The sequence below is a fragment of the Truncatella angustata genome (genome assembly GCF_020726525.1).
Source record: "Truncatella angustata strain MPI-SDFR-AT-0073 chromosome Unknown BKA67scaffold_12, whole genome shotgun sequence".
Classification (NCBI taxonomy): domain Eukaryota; kingdom Fungi; phylum Ascomycota; class Sordariomycetes; order Amphisphaeriales; family Sporocadaceae; genus Truncatella; species Truncatella angustata.
This window is the reverse complement of record NW_025763392.1, coordinates 264673-285453: the sequence shown is the minus strand read 5'-3', so window position 1 is coordinate 285453 and position 20781 is coordinate 264673. Positions and strand designations below refer to the sequence as shown.

Genomic DNA, 20781 nt, shown 5'->3' with positions numbered 1-20781 from the left:
GTCCGCTAAAGTACGGCAGTTGGAGATCAAGACCTCGAATCACCATACATCCTATTGTTCCAATCATCTTCCGGCCCACTACAATATCTTCATTCTTTTGTGTAGCGACAGATTCTAAACACTTGAGGGGGTCAACCAGTTACCTGGTACATCACGACGAGGGCCACTAGCTCGGCTAGAATCTTGAAATATGGACAACAGCTCGACCAAGACAAGCCTCTACTCGTCTAACACCATGGTAGAGCAGGACGACCAATGGTATGGCCACCTACCATGCGTGTTTGGTAATTACCAACGGGGCTGCCACGAGCACAATCCGACACAGTCGCTCATTTACTACAATCCTCGTCTGCCTCCGAATGAAACGCGCCTGGACTGCCTCATTAGTGGTTTATCTTCGTTCTGGCACAGTTTTTGGGGTACCCTTCGCCTCTCAGAAGCATCAGAAACTAGCTTTGAGCCGCTTCTCACTGATGCTTCTTCGGCCAAAGACCCCGTGCCTTCACCCCTGTTCTGCATGGAACGGCCCTTCGATTCCCTTTCAGTCGACACCGTTGCACCTATACACCCGACCATGCCTTACCATCTTGCTTTCTATCACCTAGACTGTGTACGTCAGAAGCTCGATCGTGACGTTCAAACTGCCTTCATCCCAGAATTGTCGTGCGGCGGTACTTCCAGTTTTTATCACAGTGGTCCCAAATATACATGGTCAAGCGAAATATACTTCCAAAATGGGACTTTTCTACAAAAACAAGAGATCTGTTGTATAATAGACGAAATCTCTGCCTGCGGAACGATCAAATTCACCGAGTGTCCTCATATTACCTTCAAGGTCAGGCCTTTATGGCTGACGGATGACGACGGTTTCTTTGTCGCGCGAGCGTGGTTGAGTTTTCCACCAATTAATGGCAGGGAAACCTTTGGGTTCAAATGGTGGACCAGTAAGACGGGCCGTTTCGCCAGGATGAGCATGTGTGGAGTATGTCAGTCTGATCATGAACAAACTTTGGAGTTGGTGGGTCGTCAGCTTCATCTACGAAATACCTGCTACAGAGACTTGGGCCCTGCTACCGATCGGTCTATACCCAGATGGATATCGCTATTGACAGGAGAGGGCTCCATGAACCGAACCCGTAGGTTTGATTTGTATGCGCGTGTTTGGAAGACCGCCCAGCAACTAGGACGGCCGAACCTGCACGTGATTCATCACAAATCGCGCAATGGGGAGTTTGTTGTTAATGCCACATGACACAGGAGATTGATCGGATTGCAATCTCGCTTGGTTGTGACTATTATGCTGAGAACATAAAAAGGTCTCCAGGAAACAAGTTTAGGAATTGAAAAATGGTTGACAGGATCTGATTAAAAGATTGCCGGAGTCGTTGACGTATTCGCGTATAGGCTGAGAGGGAAGGACTGGATGGCTGATAGCAACTTGTTGGTAGACACTTCAGGCACAGCTGCATGGTAAAGGAGGATGCGTAGGGTCTATCAAGTAAATTGCATATATTCCACCAAATCAATACTTAATTGATCATTGTTTATCCCAATCAATGCTACACTCGATGTCATGACAAAATTGAAGTTAGCAAATGAAGGGAACTGAGCGTATCTTGGGTTGTGTTTCCCACATTACAATTTCTCAACTGCGCTCCCTCGTGTAATTCGGATCGACTGTCCTTACGATGTCGAGGACGTGTCATATTAGTTTCAATCCTTCTCAACATTTGTTATTTTACGGCTGTAAACACAAGCTCGTTGGTGAGTACGATTTGGTCCGAGTGGTGGCCCTACAACAAAAACTCTCAGGAGAAGGCAAGGTGCATTTCAGAGTTAAGGTGAGCCTAAGTGCACACTGGGGATACATCTGCTAGATGAAAGCTCGGCATAAATGTGCAGCCTGAAATGGATGTCCCGCTTCCTAGAACCGTAGATTAGATCTATCGACGTATACTGTCATTAATGCACCGCCATGGCTGAAAACTACAAGTGTGTTGCGCTTGAGTATGCCTGAAGGAGCGTAATAGACTGTCATTCATATGTATTGTGACGAAGATAATAGCTAGGAGTCGCAAGTCTGATATAGACGACAGCATTCTCACTACACATGTAATCCCTAGCTATATCCTCTCCGCGCTAATAGTCCTCGGCAATGTCTTCTTTTCTTGCCATGAAATTGAAGACCTGTCTAAGAGCTAGAGAGCTTAAGCGCATACTGTGTTAACCAAGAAACTCGTAATGAGAGAAGACTTCATGATAGCGGTTGATCCTGACAAAGACAACTCGTTCTCGGAGTGAAATAATGTGACATTCAAAAACGGTAGGCCTACCGTCAATAGAACGATAGTAATCTCAAGGTATATATTCGTTGCCAGAAATAAGCATTGTAATAGCACGCAGGGCAGCACAAGAATCTTTTCAAGTCTTTAGATAAATGCCAGTGATAGTCTCATGACGATTTCGCGGTTATCCAATCCCAAACCCCGGGCTCCTCGGCTCTCAGCTGCTACTTCCTAAGACCATGACATCTCGGCTAGAGTGTTCTTAGAACTAATATGGCATTGTTCGAGTTGGCGACAAGCTTAGCGTCCCAAAACCTATCGAGAATCTAGAAACCCCGTTTTCTCTGTTTGAGGTGGATAGAATCAGCGCCAGCGAGGAAAATAGGCCACAGGAGGATTTTATTACGGCGCCTTCATCCTCCAAGCATTTCAATTCCGAAGTGAAATCATCCAGCATCCTAAGCATATCAAAAAGTAGATGCCATCTCCGATACTGGTCGGTAAACGTGTGACAAGTGACTTTATCAACGTCTCCGGTTCCACGAGCTTAAAAATAAAATGTCAAATCTGTGCGACCTTTGAACACCCGAGATAATCACATTTTGATGGTTACCAAATGTCACCAATTAGGTAGATGGCTGAGGTGCACAGTTCACTCTTAATTGATAGCCTTTAGGGATTCGTCAGAATAGCTGAGGGACCACGTCACTGAACAACACTCTACGGAGGATCAATATACATCCACTAATCAATACCACGATCCTACAGAGTGGTGAAGTCCATCATATTTTAAGACACAACTCAAATAATAAGCTAGTTAACCATATTAGTAAACAACTCCAACGTCTTCGTATGACTGATTCTCGCTAAGCATAAAAATTGGTTTAACACTTTTTAAATAGATAGTCTAAGATTTGACGCTTTTTAGAAAATTGTTTTTTTTTTTTTTTTCAAAAACAGAAACCGACTTAAAAATAATAATAAATGTTTTAATAAATATAATGAAAGTTCAACTTACGGTTTAGAATTTGAATAAAATCAATAATTCTTTATATTCGCATGGGCTAATGCTCAGAGCTAGTTGGACAGCTTGACCACAGCGTGGGGCAAGGCTACACGACCATGTAATTTTCATGTCAAAGCCTTTTCACTCTTTAGTTTTCTTATTTTGTCAATACATAGGGTAAACAGCAAGCCAGAGCGTCGTGCTCTAGCGATCGTGAGAATTATACCCTTGAAGGTAATAAGTCTATTTAAAAGAACTAATGTGCAGGGTAAAAAGAATCCTCGCAATTTTGATTTTCCCATCATTGGCAGATAAACAGAATCGACCCTAGCGTCAATGAATATATATACATGTAAACGAATGAGGATCCAGCGATCCAACAACCCACACTCTATGCGGTGGAAGAAGGAGGAGCACCGCTCAGAGCACCCGAAGGGGCTGTTCCGTTGCCCTCGCCACCATCGCCACCACCGCCACCGACCGTGTAGCCTGTAGAATGTCCGCCATCGGCAGCCAGATAGGCGGCTACGCCATAGTAATCGTCGGTCGAGTAATCGGCAGAAGCGTTGACGCCGATCTGGATCCACGCAAACAGTCCGTCGGAGATGTCGTCGCCGAGATAGACGTACCTTAACAACCTAATCAGTAAAGAGCTACCAAAACGTGCTGTGATGCTGGACTTACTCGGGGATGGGATCGTAAGAAGAATCAGCCTGCACAATGGACCACATGTCTTCGTCGTTTGTGGTGAGGTCGGCAGTGTTCGTGTTGTAGGGGTAGGTAGCTTCGACCTCAGCGCGAAGATCATCAGGATAGAAGAGTTGTCCAATGTGGGTCACGGGCGCGTTGCTAGGCGAAGTGTCAGCAGATACACGTATGATACCCGTGCTAAGAAGAGAGCTTACAAGACGGAGATGGTGCCGTTGGGCTCGAGAGTCGCGTTGGTGTGAGCCAAAAGATGAGTGTGGATGGCGCGGCCGGAATAGTGACCAGGGAAGATGGTCTCGAACTGAACAACACCTTCGTTGTCGGTCAGCTGAATACCACGCAGGAACGTGCTGTTCAAGCCAGCCTGGCCGGTAGAGTCGACTCCGGAATAGACACCTGTGGCATTGCAGTTCCACACATCGACTGCGACACTTGGGATAGCCTCGCAGGTGTTGACATCGATATACTGAACCTCAAGGAAGAGGTTGACGCCTTCGCAAGACTCGCTCTCGATGACATTTGAGCGGAAGTACTCGCCAGCGACATAGTACGGGCCGTCGGTAATCTCAGGCGCCAAAATGCAGCTGGTGTTGGCATCAAAGATGTTCGCCAGAGGCGTGAACGCATCATAGTCGTAAACACCTGTCTGGTTGTGGTTGACGGCTTCCCATGCCTGAAGGTCCTCGAGGGTTCGGCGATTCTTGCGGGCAGCTGGCAGAACGGTCAGCTGATCAAGTTCAAAATCACAGTCGGACAGAAGGACTTCAACTCACGGGCCTTGATGCCGCGCTTCTGGCGTAAGCTCTTCAGGGCCTCGGCACGGCGCTGGACGGATCGGGCTTTCAAGGCTTGCGCGCCGGCAGAGTTGCCGCAAGATGCCAAGGAGCGGGCGGCTGCGTGCGCCGCATTCTCACGGGCAACAATCTCGCGCTTTACGTGGTTGGCGCTGTGGCTCTCGCCCGGGTGAGCGGTGGCAAAGCCAACGGCAGTGGCGATGAAAACCTTGGAGAAAGCGACCATTTTCGATTAAGTACTTCGAAGGAACGAGTGGCGTGAAAGAGCGACGATTGACACAACTGGAAGGAGTCTACTGCGAATACAATATCACTTTGGACGATCGGTCATTGCCCAATCTTTATATCATCAACTGCGTGGGGTCCTATCTGAACTCGGACGCGTATGCACTCAAGATCGTAACCAGGGGCCCGAAATCTTGAGCCGCGGGCGGTGCCATAGCCAATACAGAGGCAAAGATTCGTAATGCGATCTGCGATATATGGAAAACATAAACAATCCACATGGTTGCGTAGGCCCTTGCCTCGACTACTACTCCATGCATATTGGCAACGGGTGCAGCCGAAATGACTAGGTGGACCAAGACCCAGATCCGCTTCGGTGAGGGACGAAGCATTACCATGGTATAGACGGTCAGAAAGGGCAACGCGAGCAGGTATCGCCTCGATTCCATGGGTTGTTTTCCACAATGTTGAGCTCCGAAGTAGTTGTACCTCGCTTGCGAAAAGAACTCGCCTCGTTGCGCTTCTCAGGGCCTAATACCATGATAGATGCGAAGTACTATAGAATATTGAAGTGTCGTGCGGCTCAAACGACTGCCGCGTCCTCACATGAACAAATATGGGTCTGAGGATAAAAATAAGGGGCGGCGCACTTCCCGGCGCTTGCCCGTGGGGAGATCCCACGGCATTTCGAGCTAACTTCAAGGTTAAGTGAACGGTGGGCGGAAAAGTTTCATAATAGCTAAAAGTGTCTAATAATAAATAGGCTTTATTCGTATAATACGGCATGGCCCCGAATGTCACTGGATCCAAGTAGCTATCACGAGTGTATAATAAGGGAGATCATAATGGCCAACGTCACATTAGCAGGCGTACAAGTTACCGGGGAGACTTGCATGTGCATATGTAGTACAGCTTTGCTTAGTGACGTTTTTTTGCCCCTGTAGTACCTAGCATATCGTCGTTATCGAGTTGAATAAAGGATAGTCAGGTTATGCGATATACCCTTGCCAAAAGGTATGGAGTGGAGTGGTGGAGTCCAAAGCTTACGCAAGTTCATGGATCGCCCACGTCCAGATCAGGCGCGAAACATCGCGAATGGATTCGTGAACATCGATTGGGTATTGGTCGTTGAACACTTCGGCGCAAATGTACCTAAGTGTTCCTTCTAGAAGCACTTTCACTAGCGGCGTTTTCACCTGCGCGTCTGATGCACCGTAGAACTTGCAGCGGAGCAGATCCACAAGCCGTCCAAGCCAAGGCTGGTACGTGCAAAGCAGTGACCTATATCAAATTCCATCTTGTGCTCCATGGTTCATGAGATGCAGCAATGCAGAAAGAGTTTGGTTTGGTTCGTAAGTACTACATGTGTCTGTAGCTGTCAAGTCACCCAGATATGTATCGAAGTACTCGTCCTGTCGATTATAATATGGCATTATGTAATAAGCAAAGGAATTACAGCGAACGGATTGGCTTAAGCCGAAGTGATACAATGCCACGCATTTTCGACACAGGATAATGTCCCAGGCACAGCAACAAGTTTAAAAAAAGAAAAGAAAAGAAAGACCTGCACACAGACGATGCAAAATCGAATCTCTAGCGAGAGAGAAAAAATAATAGGTCTGCCTGGGGATCGAACCCAGAATCTCCTGATGCCGTACTGATTACCCAAACGAGTAGCTCGTAGTCAGACGCAATGCCAATTCTGCCAACAGACCTTGTTGAAGACAGTATCCATAATTAAATTACATGTTGCTACTATTGTGGAGTCAACGCTAAGTTTACGCTTGTCTCGGAGGGCGCCGACACGGATTTGTGAGTGAGCTGGTGGGAATAAGACGGGGAATGTGTCTTGGCACTTTTGGAGTATGACCACTGCATATTTATTTGTAGACGCTGCAATCCTTGTGAGAGCTTGAGTCTCAACTTGCCGACTCTAGTAAGGAACTAGTGACGAATGAACGCAGTCCGATCAACCAGTGATTCTGCATTTCATTGGTCGTAATTTCACACCTATACTCAGGCCACCCTACTCGAGACTCCCAATGCAGAGTCCTAGGCCATATCAACTCAAACTCCGAGGTCACTTGCTGGTTCATGCCGTGAAACCGCAAAATATGTGGTTATAACAATCGGTATGAAGATTGGCATAAACATCTAACAACCATGATGAACTTAAAGTCGTCGCCTCAGGATTAACGTCAGGATGCTCGGGCCGGGTGGCATGAAGACGGACTGGTCTTGCTCGTGGGTGGGAATCCCGAACGTGAGTGCGGCGCATCATCAGATGGTGCGCGCCCTAAATCGAATGTTGCGCAACGACATGTCGGGTGACGCGATGTTTGATTCTGAGAACAAGAGGGCCCGGATTGTGGTCAACCTCACCAGAGAAGCCACCGGAGTCTGGGCATTTTGATTGTCACGGATGGTGTTGAGTACGGTAAAGTATATGGAATAAACTCTGGCTGGATCCGTCAAGAAGTAGTATGAAGCCAGCGTCTCCTGGGTTTGATTTATAAATAGAGGAGCAACATCGAAGTCTGAACCTTGCGATTAAATATCGTAGACTCGGGCACCAAATACTCACCATTCCATCAGAAAAGCCAAGTCAGAGCCCTCTTGAGTCTCCCCCGCCAAGTCTTTGGAACTGTTGGCTTTCCCTCGTCCGCTGTATGGGTGTCGGTGTCAAGATCCATCTCGGCCAGGCCGACCAGCTTGGTCTTCTTGAGGAACTTCCAGGCGAGATACATGACCAGCATGACGGGCAGCTCGATGTAATAGCTGACAAAGCTGACAGCGTCGAAGCTCGGGCTGAAGCAGTCCCAGCCCTGCACGAGAACGATGACTATGTTTAGGATTACGCACAGGTAGGGCCCCACCGGATACGTCCAGTTCCGGAACGGCAGCAAATGCGTCTTCCCCTGGACCTCAAGGGCGCGCCGGAAGCGGATCGAGGTGATGCCAATGGCGATCCAGCTCAGCTGGTTGGATACACCGACGATACTGCGACGAGAAGAAAAGAAACATGTCAGATCTGATACCCCGGACGCGCAAAATTCAATTGACTCACTTTTGAAGCCAACTCCAAAGCTGGCCGGCGCCGATGTAGCTGGATCCGAAACAAAGACCGCTGATTAGACTAGTGACAAGGACTGCGATCCAAGGCACTCTGTTTCTGTTCAGTTTACCCAGGGTTCGGGGAGCATGGCCCTCCATGGCAAGTGTGTACATCAGTCTGGTGCCAGCAAAAAGTGCATGGTTGCCAGCAGACAGGACACTCGTCATAATCACGGCATTAATGACACTCCCTGCAGCGTTTGCCCCCGTCATCTCAAAGACGATGGTGAACGGGGACGTGGTGGTAGTCTTGTTCGACAGATTGGGATAGTTGTATGGCACGTTCAGTCCGATTAATAGTATCGACAAGATACTAGTGCAATGTCAGCCACGCTACTTATACTAGGAGGGCCAAGCCTTGGCCTTGCTTGGAGTTGTGCCGCCGCGGAAGAGAGACCCACTAAAACAGGAGGATGCGCCAGAAAACATTCTTGACCACTCGGGGGAGGTTCTTGGTGGGATTCTTGGTTTCGCCGGCCGTGATGGCTATGGACTCCGTGCCGCCGTCTTTGGGAATGTTAGTCGAAAATTACTGGACACCTCAAAAGCTCGACTTACACGCAAAAGCAGCCGTCACAAAGACCGATGCAAAACCACCGATACCGTGCACGAATGGGGCGCCGGGAATGCGCCAGTTCTCGCCGCCGATATAGTGGCCGTCTGCATTACCTCCGCAGTTGACAACTATACCCATGACGATGAAGACCTGACATGCGTATAAGTGGTACTTCTGCAGCGGTCACAGTATATCAAGAAACTCACCAGAATAGTTATGACCTTGAGCAAGCTAAGCCAATACTCGAGCTTTTGGCAACATTAATTTGGTGAAGGCTGAAATCGGGATGACACGGAAACTGACCTCGCCATACGCAGACACCGTGATGATGTTTGCACATATCAGTACTACCCAGAAGATGAGACTCAGCGCCCACCCGGGAAAGTTGCTCTCCCAGAACGCGAAGACGAGCTGAAGAGCAACCAAGTCCGACGCCGTAGAGACGGCATCGTTAAACCAGTAGTTCCACGTGAGCGCAAAACCAAAGGCGTCGTCGACAAAACGCCTGGAAAATGGGAGGTAATGGTCAGTAAGTAAGTTTTTTGATCGAAGTGCCGGCGGCCTTGTTATTATGACGATAATGATGATGCCCAGCAGTAAAAAAGAAAATTTAGAAAAAGAAAAAGAAAAACCTAAGCTGTACCTACCCGGCAAACGTGCAGAAGCTGCCCGCTACGGGAATGAAGGCAGCCATCTCCCCGAGGCTCAGCATGGTGGTGAAGACGATGCCGCCGACGATGGCGTAGGCGATCAGCACCGAGGCAGGTCCACCGGTCGCGAGCGACTTCCCGGTGCCCAGGAAGAGCCCCGTGCCGATGGTCCCGCCGATGGCTATCATCTGGACCTGGCGAGGGGAGAGGGAGCGCTTCAGCCGGTCGGACTGGATATGGTGCTCCTGGCCGGGGATATCCTCCGGGGGCCCATAGTGGGGGTGCTTGGCCTCATCGGCTTGGGACATGGGTGTGGGTATTTCTCGGTCAACGCCGGTGCGCTTTGCTGCCTCTATCCTATGTCTTTCGAAATATGCGAGGAGATTCGGTACGACTGCTCAATCAGGAGTTTTGGACCACAATCGTCGCATGTCGATTCTTCACTTTTCTTTTTCAAGGTTTTGCAGTAACGTTACTGCGTAGGATTCCCCAGCTTGGCGGGGATCTAGGTCACGGGAAATGGCGTATACTAACTACCTTACGTAAAGAGGCCAAAAGAAATATTTCACCCATCGGAATCCGGACTAGTGCTTATACATTTCATGAGCTCTCTTCTCATTTAATCGAGATCTCTTCAGCAGCCGTGACGTAACGAAATGCCACGGCCTCGCTTTTTGCTGGCAACGATATATATTCTCGGCCATAAGTAAGCACATTCATCGATATACATCGATATCTGTCGATGTTCGTCGAGACGCACATCACGTCGATATGACACTGTCCTATCGAGAATGATCTGTACCGCAGGGTCAATCTAAGACATAATAGGACGCGACACTACACTACAATCACCCGTGTAAACTCCAAGAATATCCGGGAAAAGCCATGAACGTACCGCAGGCTTCGTCCCGCTTGGGGGCATTGTGCTGACCCTCATCTACCCCGGCAAAACGTCTTCTGTTGATGACAAGAAACGGTGACATGGGACCCCGTTTGCAACGAGTTAGGCTGCGTGCTCTTTTGCCTTTGGTGGAAGTCAAACTTATTTGCAGCACATACCCTCTGCTGTGGATAATGAGAGGCATCATAAAAGAAACAGCTGTCGAGAAGCACTATGCTGCTATAGAGCACGGAATGATGCATGGCCCAAGCTTCAACTTTGGCGTATGTATCTCATTCGGTGCATCATCTACATGACGAGACTAGGATGTCCGAGAGGGCACCGTTAATTCTGTTAATGGATTTTGTGAAGGTGCGCTCTTTGTACCATGTTCTCCAGGCTCAGATACGTGAAAACTTAAGAAGATGCGATGATGCAGACATGGTTGTAAGGGTAGATTACCGGAAATCAGAGGCTGAGTTTGTTACCATGAAATGGACAGCCAATGGCAACATTATCACTCCCAATCTTTTCGCCCAACCTCTCAATGCTCATGCTCCAAACGCCGGGTCATGCTGAAGGTCAGCACGATACAGTATAGCAACAGGTGATCCGAGCACCGTGGCTTCCCCTCACTCACTCGCTCATATATGTACAATACCAATGGTGCAATCAAGATAACACAAGCTCTAGACAGCCGTGCCTAAGTATAACAATCGCAGCGGCCCTTGTCATGGTGGATCACTCGGTCCTCGCCTTCTTAGCCCTGCCACGCTTGGCTAGAAACTGATCTCGACCACCCTTCATGGCCCAATACTCATCCAGTAGTTCCTGAGCACACTTCTTCAGCTTCGCCTCTGTCTCCCAAGAGGTATTAGTGGCATCGGCTGGATAGCCCACCCACTGGACGTGGAATCGAAAGGCCGACCGCACTCTCTCGTGATTGAGGATCTTGTAGACCCAGTACTGTTCACCCAGTAAGGGCTTGGAACCTTTCTGGAACAAAGCTCCCTCGCGCCCGCCCTGCTTCTTCCAGTAGTCAAACAGCATTTCAGAAGCGCCGTCTTGGATATTTTCCTCTGGTTCCCATGTTATCTCTGAATCGTCAACCCACTTGACCTGAATGATGATTCTGCCGGGGGCATCCTCTGAGACCTTGTGTCCGACAAGTGCTTTTATCTCGTGAATGTCATCTTCTTCCATTTTTTTACCCAACAAAACCTCGGCGCGTTGTTCGGTAGGTTGTTCTTTGGCGGGCTCTGGTGCAGGGACCTTGTCTTGAGCAATCTTGGGGGACGGCTTCTCGTGGGCAATTTCGGCTTCAGCAGGCTCGTTGACGGAGGCCTTCTTCTCCTCTGGCTCAGCTTCGGGTTCGGGTTGCCTTTCAAGCAGTTCTGCATGGATGACATATATCAGTCTAAAGGGGGTGTTGAATCAAAGTACGACTGGACATACCAGCACCACCCATATCGGCCATTGGGGCCCTCGCAGCCAGAGGCTCTTCTGCTTGGTCGTTGGACGACGCGACAGCATTTAAAGGGCTGGCAGGCGCAACACCGCCGACGGCGGAAAGTCTTTTGGCAACCGAGAAACGCTCTGCATGCAGTCAGTATTCCACTGGCTTCCCATCCTCGAGTTCGCGTCTGAATATAGGATTTCGCATCGCAAACATACTGGTCTTGCTGGCTGAGGGTCGTGATTTTGCGCTCGAAGGTGTCGCGCTGGATCGTCTCGATCTCGTGCGACTCGCTGGAGTGGCAGCTACCGATTCGACTTCTGTTTAGTTGCGCATGACGGATTAGCCACAGGTTCTATGAACAAACACTCCCCCCTTCATGCGAACACACAAACACCTGCTCCCAGCTCTCAGGTCGCAGGTCCTAAGGTTTGGAGAGCAGAGCAGAGCAGAGCAAGCAAACATTCTTTTTTTTTTTTTTTTGGCGTATGACGTACCCGCGTCATCCAGGTCATAGACGCCCTTTCGCTTGGTTCCGCGCTGCATCTTGTCAAGTGGTACTGGTTCCGGTTCTGGGGCAGCAGCTCCTATCGATCTAGTCTTGGCCTTTGCCTTTGCCGGGGAGAACTGGTCGTAGATATTTCTCATGAATCCGGGCATGCTGGTCGGTACACTCGGCAATCTCTAGTTGCGAGACATGGACTTTTTCGAAACAGACCAAAACAAGACCAGACTAGAGAAAAGAAACACGGGCCAGATTGTTTAGTAGGTGGGGAAACTCCAGTGTTACTCTGTCAGGTTATCATGGGTAAGAGAAAGATAAAAAGGTCGTCAGAGTCAAGACCTGAGGACCAAAGGAGTGCAACAAGAGGGTGGGTCGAGGCAATTGGTTGGCAAGGGAGAAAAGCTTGAGGTGCGAGAGGTAAAGACTAACCTAAGGTTAGTGCAGGAGGAGGAGAAAAACAAGGTAGTCGCGAAAAGAATGGGGGAGAGCGAGAGCGAGAGAGACAGAGGGAGAGAGACGTGACGTCGGCGAGATTCAAGATTCGAGATTCGAGATTCGAGAGTCAAAGTCGCGATCAGATATTCACTACTTACTCGGTATTCGTACATGTGTGACCTGGACTGCATAAATCTTCAACGGCAATCGCGGCGGCCATTTTTCTTGCTGCAGATTTCCCCATTTTTCATGTCCCAGATCCTTGGTTACCTGCTCCTACTAAGTCAGGCGGGATTTGTATGGAAGACAGGCATCTTCTTCCTGCACAATCGAGCCATTAGGCTCAGAGAAGGGGGAGAAAAAAAAAAAAGCCGATTGATGATGCGCCTGTCAACCGACGCGCTAGGGACCCAGTGCTTTGCTTACCTGGGCAGTTATCTCACTTGTCGTTGATAGCTCCAACTGCCGTGGCATAGTGGGACAATTCTGGGTCCGCAACGAGTAGCTCGACACCAGGGCCAAACAAACAAACAACCGAAATCTCATACCAATCAAACACAGACCTCAAAGGATCGAGACTCCAAAGAGGCAGTCTGATCGTGTCGTTACGGGTGCAATTGAACGTCCTACTATGAATTAACCTGTGTAGTGCGGTAACATATTCGTTCGGGTCTGAGCATCGCTGAGATAACCACCACCCCTTGCCTCTCGCGTGGCATTCTACATGTACATAAGTACTCTTGCTGGGGTCGCAGTTCCCCCACTTTCTTGAAGCAATATGGCAGATTGAAATTGACGATTGACAATCTGGGAGACATTCATGAACAACTCCTGCCTAAGACGGAAGGTGTCCATGGAATCACCTCATTCGGGACATTGCGGGTCTGCATATCAGCCTCAATAAAGTTTAAATCAAAGCTTGCATCCTGTCTTTTTCTTCTTCTTTTTCGTAATGCTTTCAGTGTATAGTCGCTCTTAATTGATCAATAGGCATACGAGAGCTAGACTAGGGTTGAGTAAGACCTTCCCATAATCTACAGGCCAAAGTTCCAAATATGTGCAGTTTTATAAATACCTCGACAGACATGCGACGACGACGAGATGCCAAAGCAGCAATTCTGCAAAGCAAGGGTATCAATCCGCTTGTCCGAGGAAGCAACGAACAAAAGTAATATCGACACGAAGCGAAGTAGGAAGATAGCTTCAGAGGACAGCGTAGGGGAAGTGGAGAAGAAGAAGAAGAAGAAAAAGGAAACAAGAAAAAGAAAAAGGAAACAAGAAAAGAAAGAAAATGAACATGAGAGGAGAAAAGTATAGTCAAGAACCATTCCGGATACCGTAGCTCATTTTACAGGGCACATTTCCCACGCACACCAGTGTCCGTCCAATATCGCCGTTTCCAAATATAACCTCCGGACCCAATGCCTCCGGGTTGAACAGACCAGTGTTGCAGATGCCACACCGGATGCCTATTGGCGCAATTTAGCCATGTAAGCCGCCTCATGACACCGTTTGATGACCGAAACCCCCATTGTCCGAAGAACCCCCCGAAACCCCCGCCTGTTAACGGAGAAGCCACCCTACAAAGTGTGGTAGTGCATAAGAAGGTATTGGCAGACGGCAAAGTGACTCAATTCTTCTCGAATTCAGGCCACCTCATCACATATCGCGAATGATGTTTCTACAATCGAAGACCAGAATCGATCTTTGGGGGCGCCGTCTTGGAGAACGTCTTCCAAGCAGCGCAGTTGTCTTGGTACGCCTTCAGGTCACCCGCACTGATCAGCGCCTTCTGCTCGTCGCGTCTCTCCATGAAGTCGGAAGAAAGGCCACCGCTGACGTGCCAGGCGATGTGGCAGTGGAAGAGCCAGTTGCCCGGGTTGTCCGACCTGAAAGCAATAACTAGGTATCCGCTCCCTGGCAGCATGGTAACATCTCGGCGGGTAGGGTTCTGGAAGTTGAGCGTAGGGGACAGGCTGCTGGTAAAGGTCGTGCCGGCGGCATGGCCGAGGACCAGAAAGTCGTGGCCGTGAAGATGCATCGGATGTGGGATCGGCGACTTGTTCTGCACCACCCAATAAGTCCAGGTGTCCTTCTTGTCGACAAAGATCAGGTTCTCGCTACGAGGATAGCTGGTGTTGCCCTCGAGAACGTAATCAAGCACGGGCCTGTCCCAGTTGACATTGATGGCGCTACCGTTGATGTACCAAGTGACAGGGAAGGTGAAGTTCAGGGCGATATCAAGCTCATGCGCGGGATCGTTGGCATCAGTAATCAAGGTTTTCTGGTCGGCAATGCGGCTCACAACAGGTCCATACTGTGTGTTGTCCTGGCAATTGGCGTTGGGAGGAACAGTACCGACATTGGTCGGGAGGGCATTGGAAGCACCTGCATAGCGGAAAATGGAAGCAGGGTGTGGGTTGACTGATGTCCCGCAGAGACTGGTAGAGAACATGGTGACGTTGAACCAGTAGTTGTCAACCTTCTGGTCAGCATCGATCAGAATGTCATAGCGCTGGCCAACTGCGAGGAAGATGTTGTCAGTGGTCGCAGTACTGACAGGCACGAAATCGGTGCCAATCACGGTAAACTTGTGTCCGACAAGGGAGATCTGATAGTTGTTCTCTACCGAGGGATTAATCACGCGGAGCAAGTGGCGCTTCCCAGGAGTCAAGGTAGTAACAGCGTACTTTCCTTGACTCGGGTTGAGGGGGTTGATGTTCGTGCCGTTGATCATGACGTTGTCGCTTGGAGGCGGGCCAGCACTCTGAGTGAGCAGCGTGATTTGCTCAGCAGTGTTGTAGTAGTAGTCGGCAACGGGGAAAACGCCCAGATCGATGTCGTAGTTGTTGGAAGCCGGACCTGCGATCTGGACTGTTCCCCAGATACCGTCACCGTACTGGGCAGAAGTGTGAGAGTGGTACCAGGAAGTGCCATATTGTTGCGCCTTGAAGGTGTAGGTCTTGGAGTGTCCAGGAGGAATAGGACACTCTGTAACACCGTTAACACCATCGTGGATGTTAGTCTTGAACTGACGGATCCCATGCCAGTGGAAGGATGTTCTGGATAAAGACCGTCAACAGGCTGCAAAGCATGACGAGCTGATTCAAGACTTACCCATTGTGAGGGAGACTGTTCTTGATGGTCACAGAGATCGTGTCACCCCAGTCGGCAAACAGTGTAGGTCCTGGGTATTGGCCGTTAATCAGCTGGACATAGGCCTTCTTCACGCCGTCAGGGCCAACATAGTTTGCGATCTCTGTTACTTCCCAGCTATAGGACCGAGTGGTGCCAGATGGAGTGGATGTTTCATAGTCAGTTGTGACGCTGAAGCCGTTCTGCCAGCAAGCACGATTGGTTGCCGAGTTACAAGTGCTTGCACGGGACTCCAGGTCTGTCACTGGTATAGCGGAAGCAGAAGCAAGCCCAGTGAAGAACAAGCTCGACACGAGACCCTTGAAGGACAGCAAAGACTGCATGGTGAACGAGGATCGAAGTCAAACAAGAGATGAGAAGCCAGTGGTTTGTCAATGAAGGCAAATACGATATTAACGAAAGTCAAAGGCAAAGAGAGTTTGAAGAAAACCTTCTTGGTTTGTGGCGGGATGCTGGTGCTTGGAATACAGAATTCAGGGAAAACGTTGGACTTTATACTCGGCAGTATCGAGATCAATACGACTGACAACTATGGTGGAGAGGCTTCACTAGAGACCAAAGGTCGAATATGACCATCACGAGCTTGACTTCTCTGAAGTCTGATCATCTAGGATCTAGGAGAATAGGGCCGAGGATCCCCTGGAGGCGTTCATCAGAAACCATTGGAATATCCTGACAATGCGATCGCATGCAATGGCCTTTCCTTGTACTTGTCAGGGGTGAAGAGTATCTCAAGCATGATGGAGTGAAGATGTGCCAGGATTTTTCTGCATCCGAACGCAGCCAGACACGTTATGCAGATGCTGGATAGTCGTCCTGATGCTATTCTGAGACCCGTTTGGACTCGGTGTGAACGCTTGTGGATTCTAGATATCTGGGTCCAAATCAATAGTTCTAGAGGCGCTACAGGTAATGGGCGTAAGATGGCTTGCGGCGTATCGATCTAGAGACGCTCTATCCGGAGAGGCTCACATACCCGTCATGGCGGCTGACCAAAGCTGCCTTGCCAAGTATTCAAGCTTCTAGCTGCTGACCAGAAGCGGGCAGACGAAGGTCAAAAGAGAGAACCCTAGTACCTCGCAGTGGAATACGAAAAGGAGATGAATGGTCTTGTACAGCAGCATGTACGAGTTGTCTCATATTTACTCAATGTCACGGTCAAGCCGCAGAGTCCGGGTATGGGCTTGGGGTGTGTCAGACTGTCCAGCAGATGTGGCCGCTGCAAATGCCAACAATGTGGCTGATGTGAGCTCGTTCAAGCTGGACAATAACCACATGTCCAAGCTGCGCTGGACCAGGAGTAACCCAGATCCATGGGTGGGAGTATGTGGTCGGTAAGCGCGGCTATATCGCAGGGTAGCTTGCCAGGCAACTGGGACACAAGTGTGCGCCTTACGCTGGGGAACCTTTGCCGTGCTGCACTGGAACTTGAGTATCCCGGGGACGGCTTGCATTGGGAACATTGGTTCTACAAGCGACGAGTCTGAAAAGGCATAAGCGGTTGTGAGGAGCTTACCATTCGGATTAGCGAGGCGAGCCGACTGACTAGTGCTACTTCCCACGGTGCCATCCCTTCACGGGCCGCTAAGTAGGCGGATGTTCACTACCGGTGAGTGCTACATCACTTTGAAGCGGGATGGCTTGAGGAATTCCGGTGGAAAGCGTGAAGTTTTCAGGCGACTAACTTGGCACCTATGTGCTCGCGTGCGTATACGAAGCAGCGCAGCGCTCCTACGGCGCGAACTGGACGACTGAAATCGTATTCTGACTGTCGGTCTTGGAAGAAATTGCAGGGCTAGTACAGGACTGGCCCAAGTCCCTAATGCGAGTAGACAACATACGACACGCTCCAAGCACTGCATTGAGGGAAGTCTCATTTTGGTTAAAGCTAATCAAGCTTACTTTGATGTTTAAGCTTTGCCTTAGGTGACGTATACTCCGACCAGGTTAACTTTAGCTACATACAGTACCAAGTACATGCAATCTTGGAGTCCGACGCTACATGTCAGCAAGGGTTTGGTATGGGTGGAGACTCGATCGGGTTGCATCCGCAGCGGATGGCGGGGGACATTGTCCTCGCGAACTACTACGGAGTACAGTGGGAAATGCCAGAGGTTTTCGCTTTACAGTAGCTTTGCGAAATACCAACCAGCACTGCGCGACCTTCGACTACAGCTCGCAAGCAACTCCCAAAGACAACATGCAGTTTGGCCCACATGTAACGCAAGCCACACATGGACGTAATTTTCGGAAGCGACTTTCACTTGCACATGAGACTCGCTTCTAAGCAATTTGGATTATCTCACTGGCCAAGTCTAACTCTCATCGCGTCCCATCACATTTCAGCACTGGAAACGAGTGATGCGCCATGTCTACCTGCAGGAGACCCGTTGCTACACTGCGTCCCAAGCCGCCGAAATAAGGGATTGAAGCCAATGAAGGAAGAATTCCTGCTACAACCCAGCCTCTGATGAAGACAAACAACATGCAATCGGCCAAAGCTCCAACTTCCCACCTGATCGCCAAATTCCATTCAAGTATGCTTTTCGAAAGCCTCAGTCGCTATGGGGACTATTTCATCTTCAACAATTCTGCCTAATTACTGCAGCCGTGCGCAAACTTTTCGGTCGCTAAATATAGCTGATTTCGGGCTATGTATCCGTTTTGATCCGGCCTCGCAATTTAGGATCTCATCTGGTCTTTGAGATGCAAGATCAGCTCGTTTTCGCTAACGCAGCCAATACGAACAGATCCCCAACATTGTATTCGTCGAACCCAAGGTACTAGTGAACGCACGATAATGCTAGAGCAGATTCAGTTGTCTGCAAGATAATCACACGCAACACAATCCTTCGTTTTGATTCTTGACTGCATACATTAGCTGCAAGCTGTTGTCGGCATATCATAGGCAGCCATGCTTGGGTGCAACTTGCGTCTGTCCTCGTCTGTACTTGTCTCCTAGATTTTCAACGACCTATCCCTGGCGAGACAATACCTATGGCGAAAATAACTCTACAATCTCTCTGACACACTGACGATTAGACCGGCCTACTGCAAGTACAGTGCATGTCTGCGTTATATGCACAACATTGCTTATTTCATAAGGGTCGTAGTCATTCAACCAGCTTCTAGAAAAGACGGCTGATTTACAATCAGCACTAATATCGGTGTATAGGGTGGTTGCGGTTGTAGCCTTACACCACAGGAAACCGGGAATGCTTGGCGCTGCTTTTCCGGCAGCATCCGAGAACATTAACGGTCACAACTCGAAGAGAAACTCACCATTCCGCATACCATGTGCCTTGCTAGCTTAGAGCTGGAGCTAATCTTGATAGAAATCTAGTGTATTCATGTCAAAACTTCATACAAGTAACGTCAAAACTTATTCAATCACGAAGTGGTTCGAAATACGCTGCTCGGCTTGCTATTCGGAGCTAAGACGTACTCGGAGCCACGTGCGCTTCTCGCGGATAATACAAGTCTCATATTGCATTAACCTCGCCTATGTGTGGCGTCTGCGACTGTTACGTGATACCAAGCGTTCGGCACAGGTAACGAACAAGGTTCTACAATATTGACAACCAGGGTAGCGACAGGGCCCTCATGCTAACCTTATTACCCCTGGCGCTGAAAGTTCCACGACATGGGTTGACTGATCAGCGTTACCTGGCAAGCAGGGAATAACAGTCATCTGAGCCGAAAGCTCCGAACAATCGGAAAATAAGGTGTGAACGATGTGGCGATACGACGTAGATAGGCGGGTAATCATTCTTTGAAGAGGAATCAGTCATGTTCCTCCACATAAGCTTCTTCATTTGAGCTCTCCTATGTGACACACTGGACCCCCGCACTTCAAGTTCTTGCCTTTGCCCAAGTATACGTCATGGCATGTGGCATAGCGTTAATCCATCTAGGTTCCCAATCTCCATTTCCATTTTGCTCTGGATCATTTGACATTAATGTTGCTAGAAGGCTTCCAGAATTTCGGGCCCCGACGGCACTGGGCAGAATCGCGAGCTGGATCGGCTGAAGCAGTTATCTCAATGCCACACTATGTCCTGTACCACGTGGGTTTTCGAGCACAACCTCCTTTTATATGGGCTCGAACTATCCATCACGCGCGCCCGAATCCTTGTTCGGAGTACCTACATATCAGCAATAACCTACGAACACCACTAACCTAGGAGCGATGGCCGATTATCCATTCATTCACGCTTTCATCACATAAGACATTGAACTTGAGTAACGTTGAACTTAAGGAAGATGCATCTAGCGTGAGTAGAGAAGAGAAAAGGGTTATTTGAGCGTGACTTGGCACTTGTGAGTGTCACAGACTCTCCTGAATTCGCCTGCTGTAGCTCAATATCTGCAAGCCACAATCTGCAGGCGCGGGAATGCCACACAAATTCCTTGCGAACTCCTTTTTTGTTATTATAGGTTGCAGACTCACTTTCCCAAAAGCAGAACCGACACCACCCTTTACGTTCAGTCCCGTCAGGTACCGTGCATCAATAACGCGTGGCCTTCCGGGGGTTTATTTGCGTAGAAAACTGGGCGGCAATAACACCAGTGTCACCAGACACGGGAACAATCCGACACAACCGAGGCGAACTGGCCGAGCAATCTACTAGCAAACTATACGATGCAGTTTTTCATTGCGATTATGGCCAGCTCGCATGTGTAGTCATCACGAAATGCTTCACCGGTCGGCCTTGATGGGTCGCTAGGATGCTAAACGCCTCTTCAAGGTCACAATTTAATTTCTAGATAACCCACTGAAACCAGACTGACGATACGCGCATGGTGTGTCATGCCAAGCTGGTGAATGTAGCCTTCAGCATTTTGTGATATAACTGTTGATGCGAGTGCGAGACTTGGCACTTGCTGACCTTATCTTCAAACTTCTGAGTCAGCGCGGTACCCATGACCCCGGGTTGCTATCAGTAGAACCACAGATCGCTTTGACTGGATATCCCCGGGTCACGAGTATCAGGTTACATTTCAAGTGACA

The 20781-nt window shown here is 49.2% G+C and overlaps 5 protein-coding genes and 1 non-coding gene across 6 annotated transcripts; 1 reads left to right on the top strand and 5 right to left on the bottom strand.

Moving 5' to 3' along the window:
- Positions 1-190: 190 nt before the first annotated feature.
- BKA67DRAFT_541986 (uncharacterized protein) lies at positions 191-1252 on the top strand (the record flags this gene model as incomplete). Its single annotated transcript, XM_046101025.1, has 1 exon — positions 191-1252. One exon carries the CDS (start codon positions 191-193, stop codon positions 1250-1252), a length of 1062 nt encoding a protein of 353 aa, XP_045951510.1.
- A 2430-nt stretch (positions 1253-3682) lies between these two features.
- BKA67DRAFT_527746 (Intradiol ring-cleavage dioxygenase) lies at positions 3683-5019 on the bottom strand (the record flags this gene model as incomplete). Its single annotated transcript, XM_046098892.1, has 4 exons — positions 3683-3920; positions 3976-4140; positions 4197-4710; positions 4773-5019. 4 exons carry the CDS (start codon positions 5017-5019, stop codon positions 3683-3685), a joined length of 1164 nt encoding a protein of 387 aa, XP_045951509.1.
- Positions 5020-6633: 1614 nt separating this feature from the next.
- Positions 6634-6733, bottom strand: BKA67DRAFT_t187. Its single transcript has one exon. It is a non-coding gene; the product is annotated as a tRNA-Arg (tRNA).
- A 721-nt stretch (positions 6734-7454) lies between these two features.
- BKA67DRAFT_126494 (amino acid permease) lies at positions 7455-9916 on the bottom strand. The gene is made up of 7 exons (XM_046094975.1): positions 9336-9916; positions 8992-9193; positions 8895-8936; positions 8691-8838; positions 8534-8639; positions 8086-8445; positions 7455-8018 (listed from the first exon to the last, which is right to left on the bottom strand). Exons 1-7 carry the CDS (start codon positions 9644-9646, stop codon positions 7610-7612), a joined length of 1578 nt encoding a protein of 525 aa, XP_045951508.1. The 5' UTR covers positions 9647-9916; the 3' UTR covers positions 7455-7609.
- Positions 9917-10878: 962 nt separating this feature from the next.
- BKA67DRAFT_126754 (uncharacterized protein) lies at positions 10879-12191 on the bottom strand. The gene is made up of 3 exons (XM_046094977.1): positions 12172-12191; positions 11674-11994; positions 10879-11612 (listed from the first exon to the last, which is right to left on the bottom strand). The coding sequence occupies exons 2-3, from the start codon at positions 11693-11695 to the stop codon at positions 10960-10962; spliced, it is 675 nt and encodes a 224-aa protein (XP_045951507.1). The 5' UTR covers positions 11696-11994; positions 12172-12191; the 3' UTR covers positions 10879-10959.
- A 2104-nt stretch (positions 12192-14295) lies between these two features.
- On the bottom strand, positions 14296-16093 carry BKA67DRAFT_595931 (Cupredoxin; the record flags this gene model as incomplete). The annotated part of the gene is made up of 3 exons (XM_046105237.1): positions 14296-15676; positions 15732-16014; positions 16069-16093. The coding sequence occupies 3 exons, from the start codon at positions 16091-16093 to the stop codon at positions 14296-14298; spliced, it is 1689 nt and encodes a 562-aa protein (XP_045951506.1).
- Between the last annotated feature and the right edge of the window lie 4688 nt (positions 16094-20781).

Excerpts from the sequence above, each read along its gene's own strand:
- BKA67DRAFT_126494 (XM_046094975.1), bottom strand. The coding sequence starts at position 9,646 with ATGTCCCAAGCCGATGAGGCCAAGCACCCCCACTATGGGCCCCCGGAG. Across the intron at positions 8,640-8,690 it reads TGTGACGGCTGCTTTTGCGT|ACGGCGGCACGGAGTCCATA; the intron begins GTAAGTCGAGCT and ends ACATTCCCAAAG. Across the intron at positions 8,446-8,533 it reads TGGCGCATCCTCCTGTTTTA|TATCTTGTCGATACTATTAA; the intron begins GTGGGTCTCTCT and ends ACATTGCACTAG.
- BKA67DRAFT_126754 (XM_046094977.1), bottom strand. The coding sequence starts at position 11,695 with ATGGCCGATATGGGTGGTGCTG. Across the intron at positions 11,613-11,673 it reads GGCCGATATGGGTGGTGCTG|AACTGCTTGAAAGGCAACCC; the intron begins GTATGTCCAGTC and ends TCATCCATGCAG.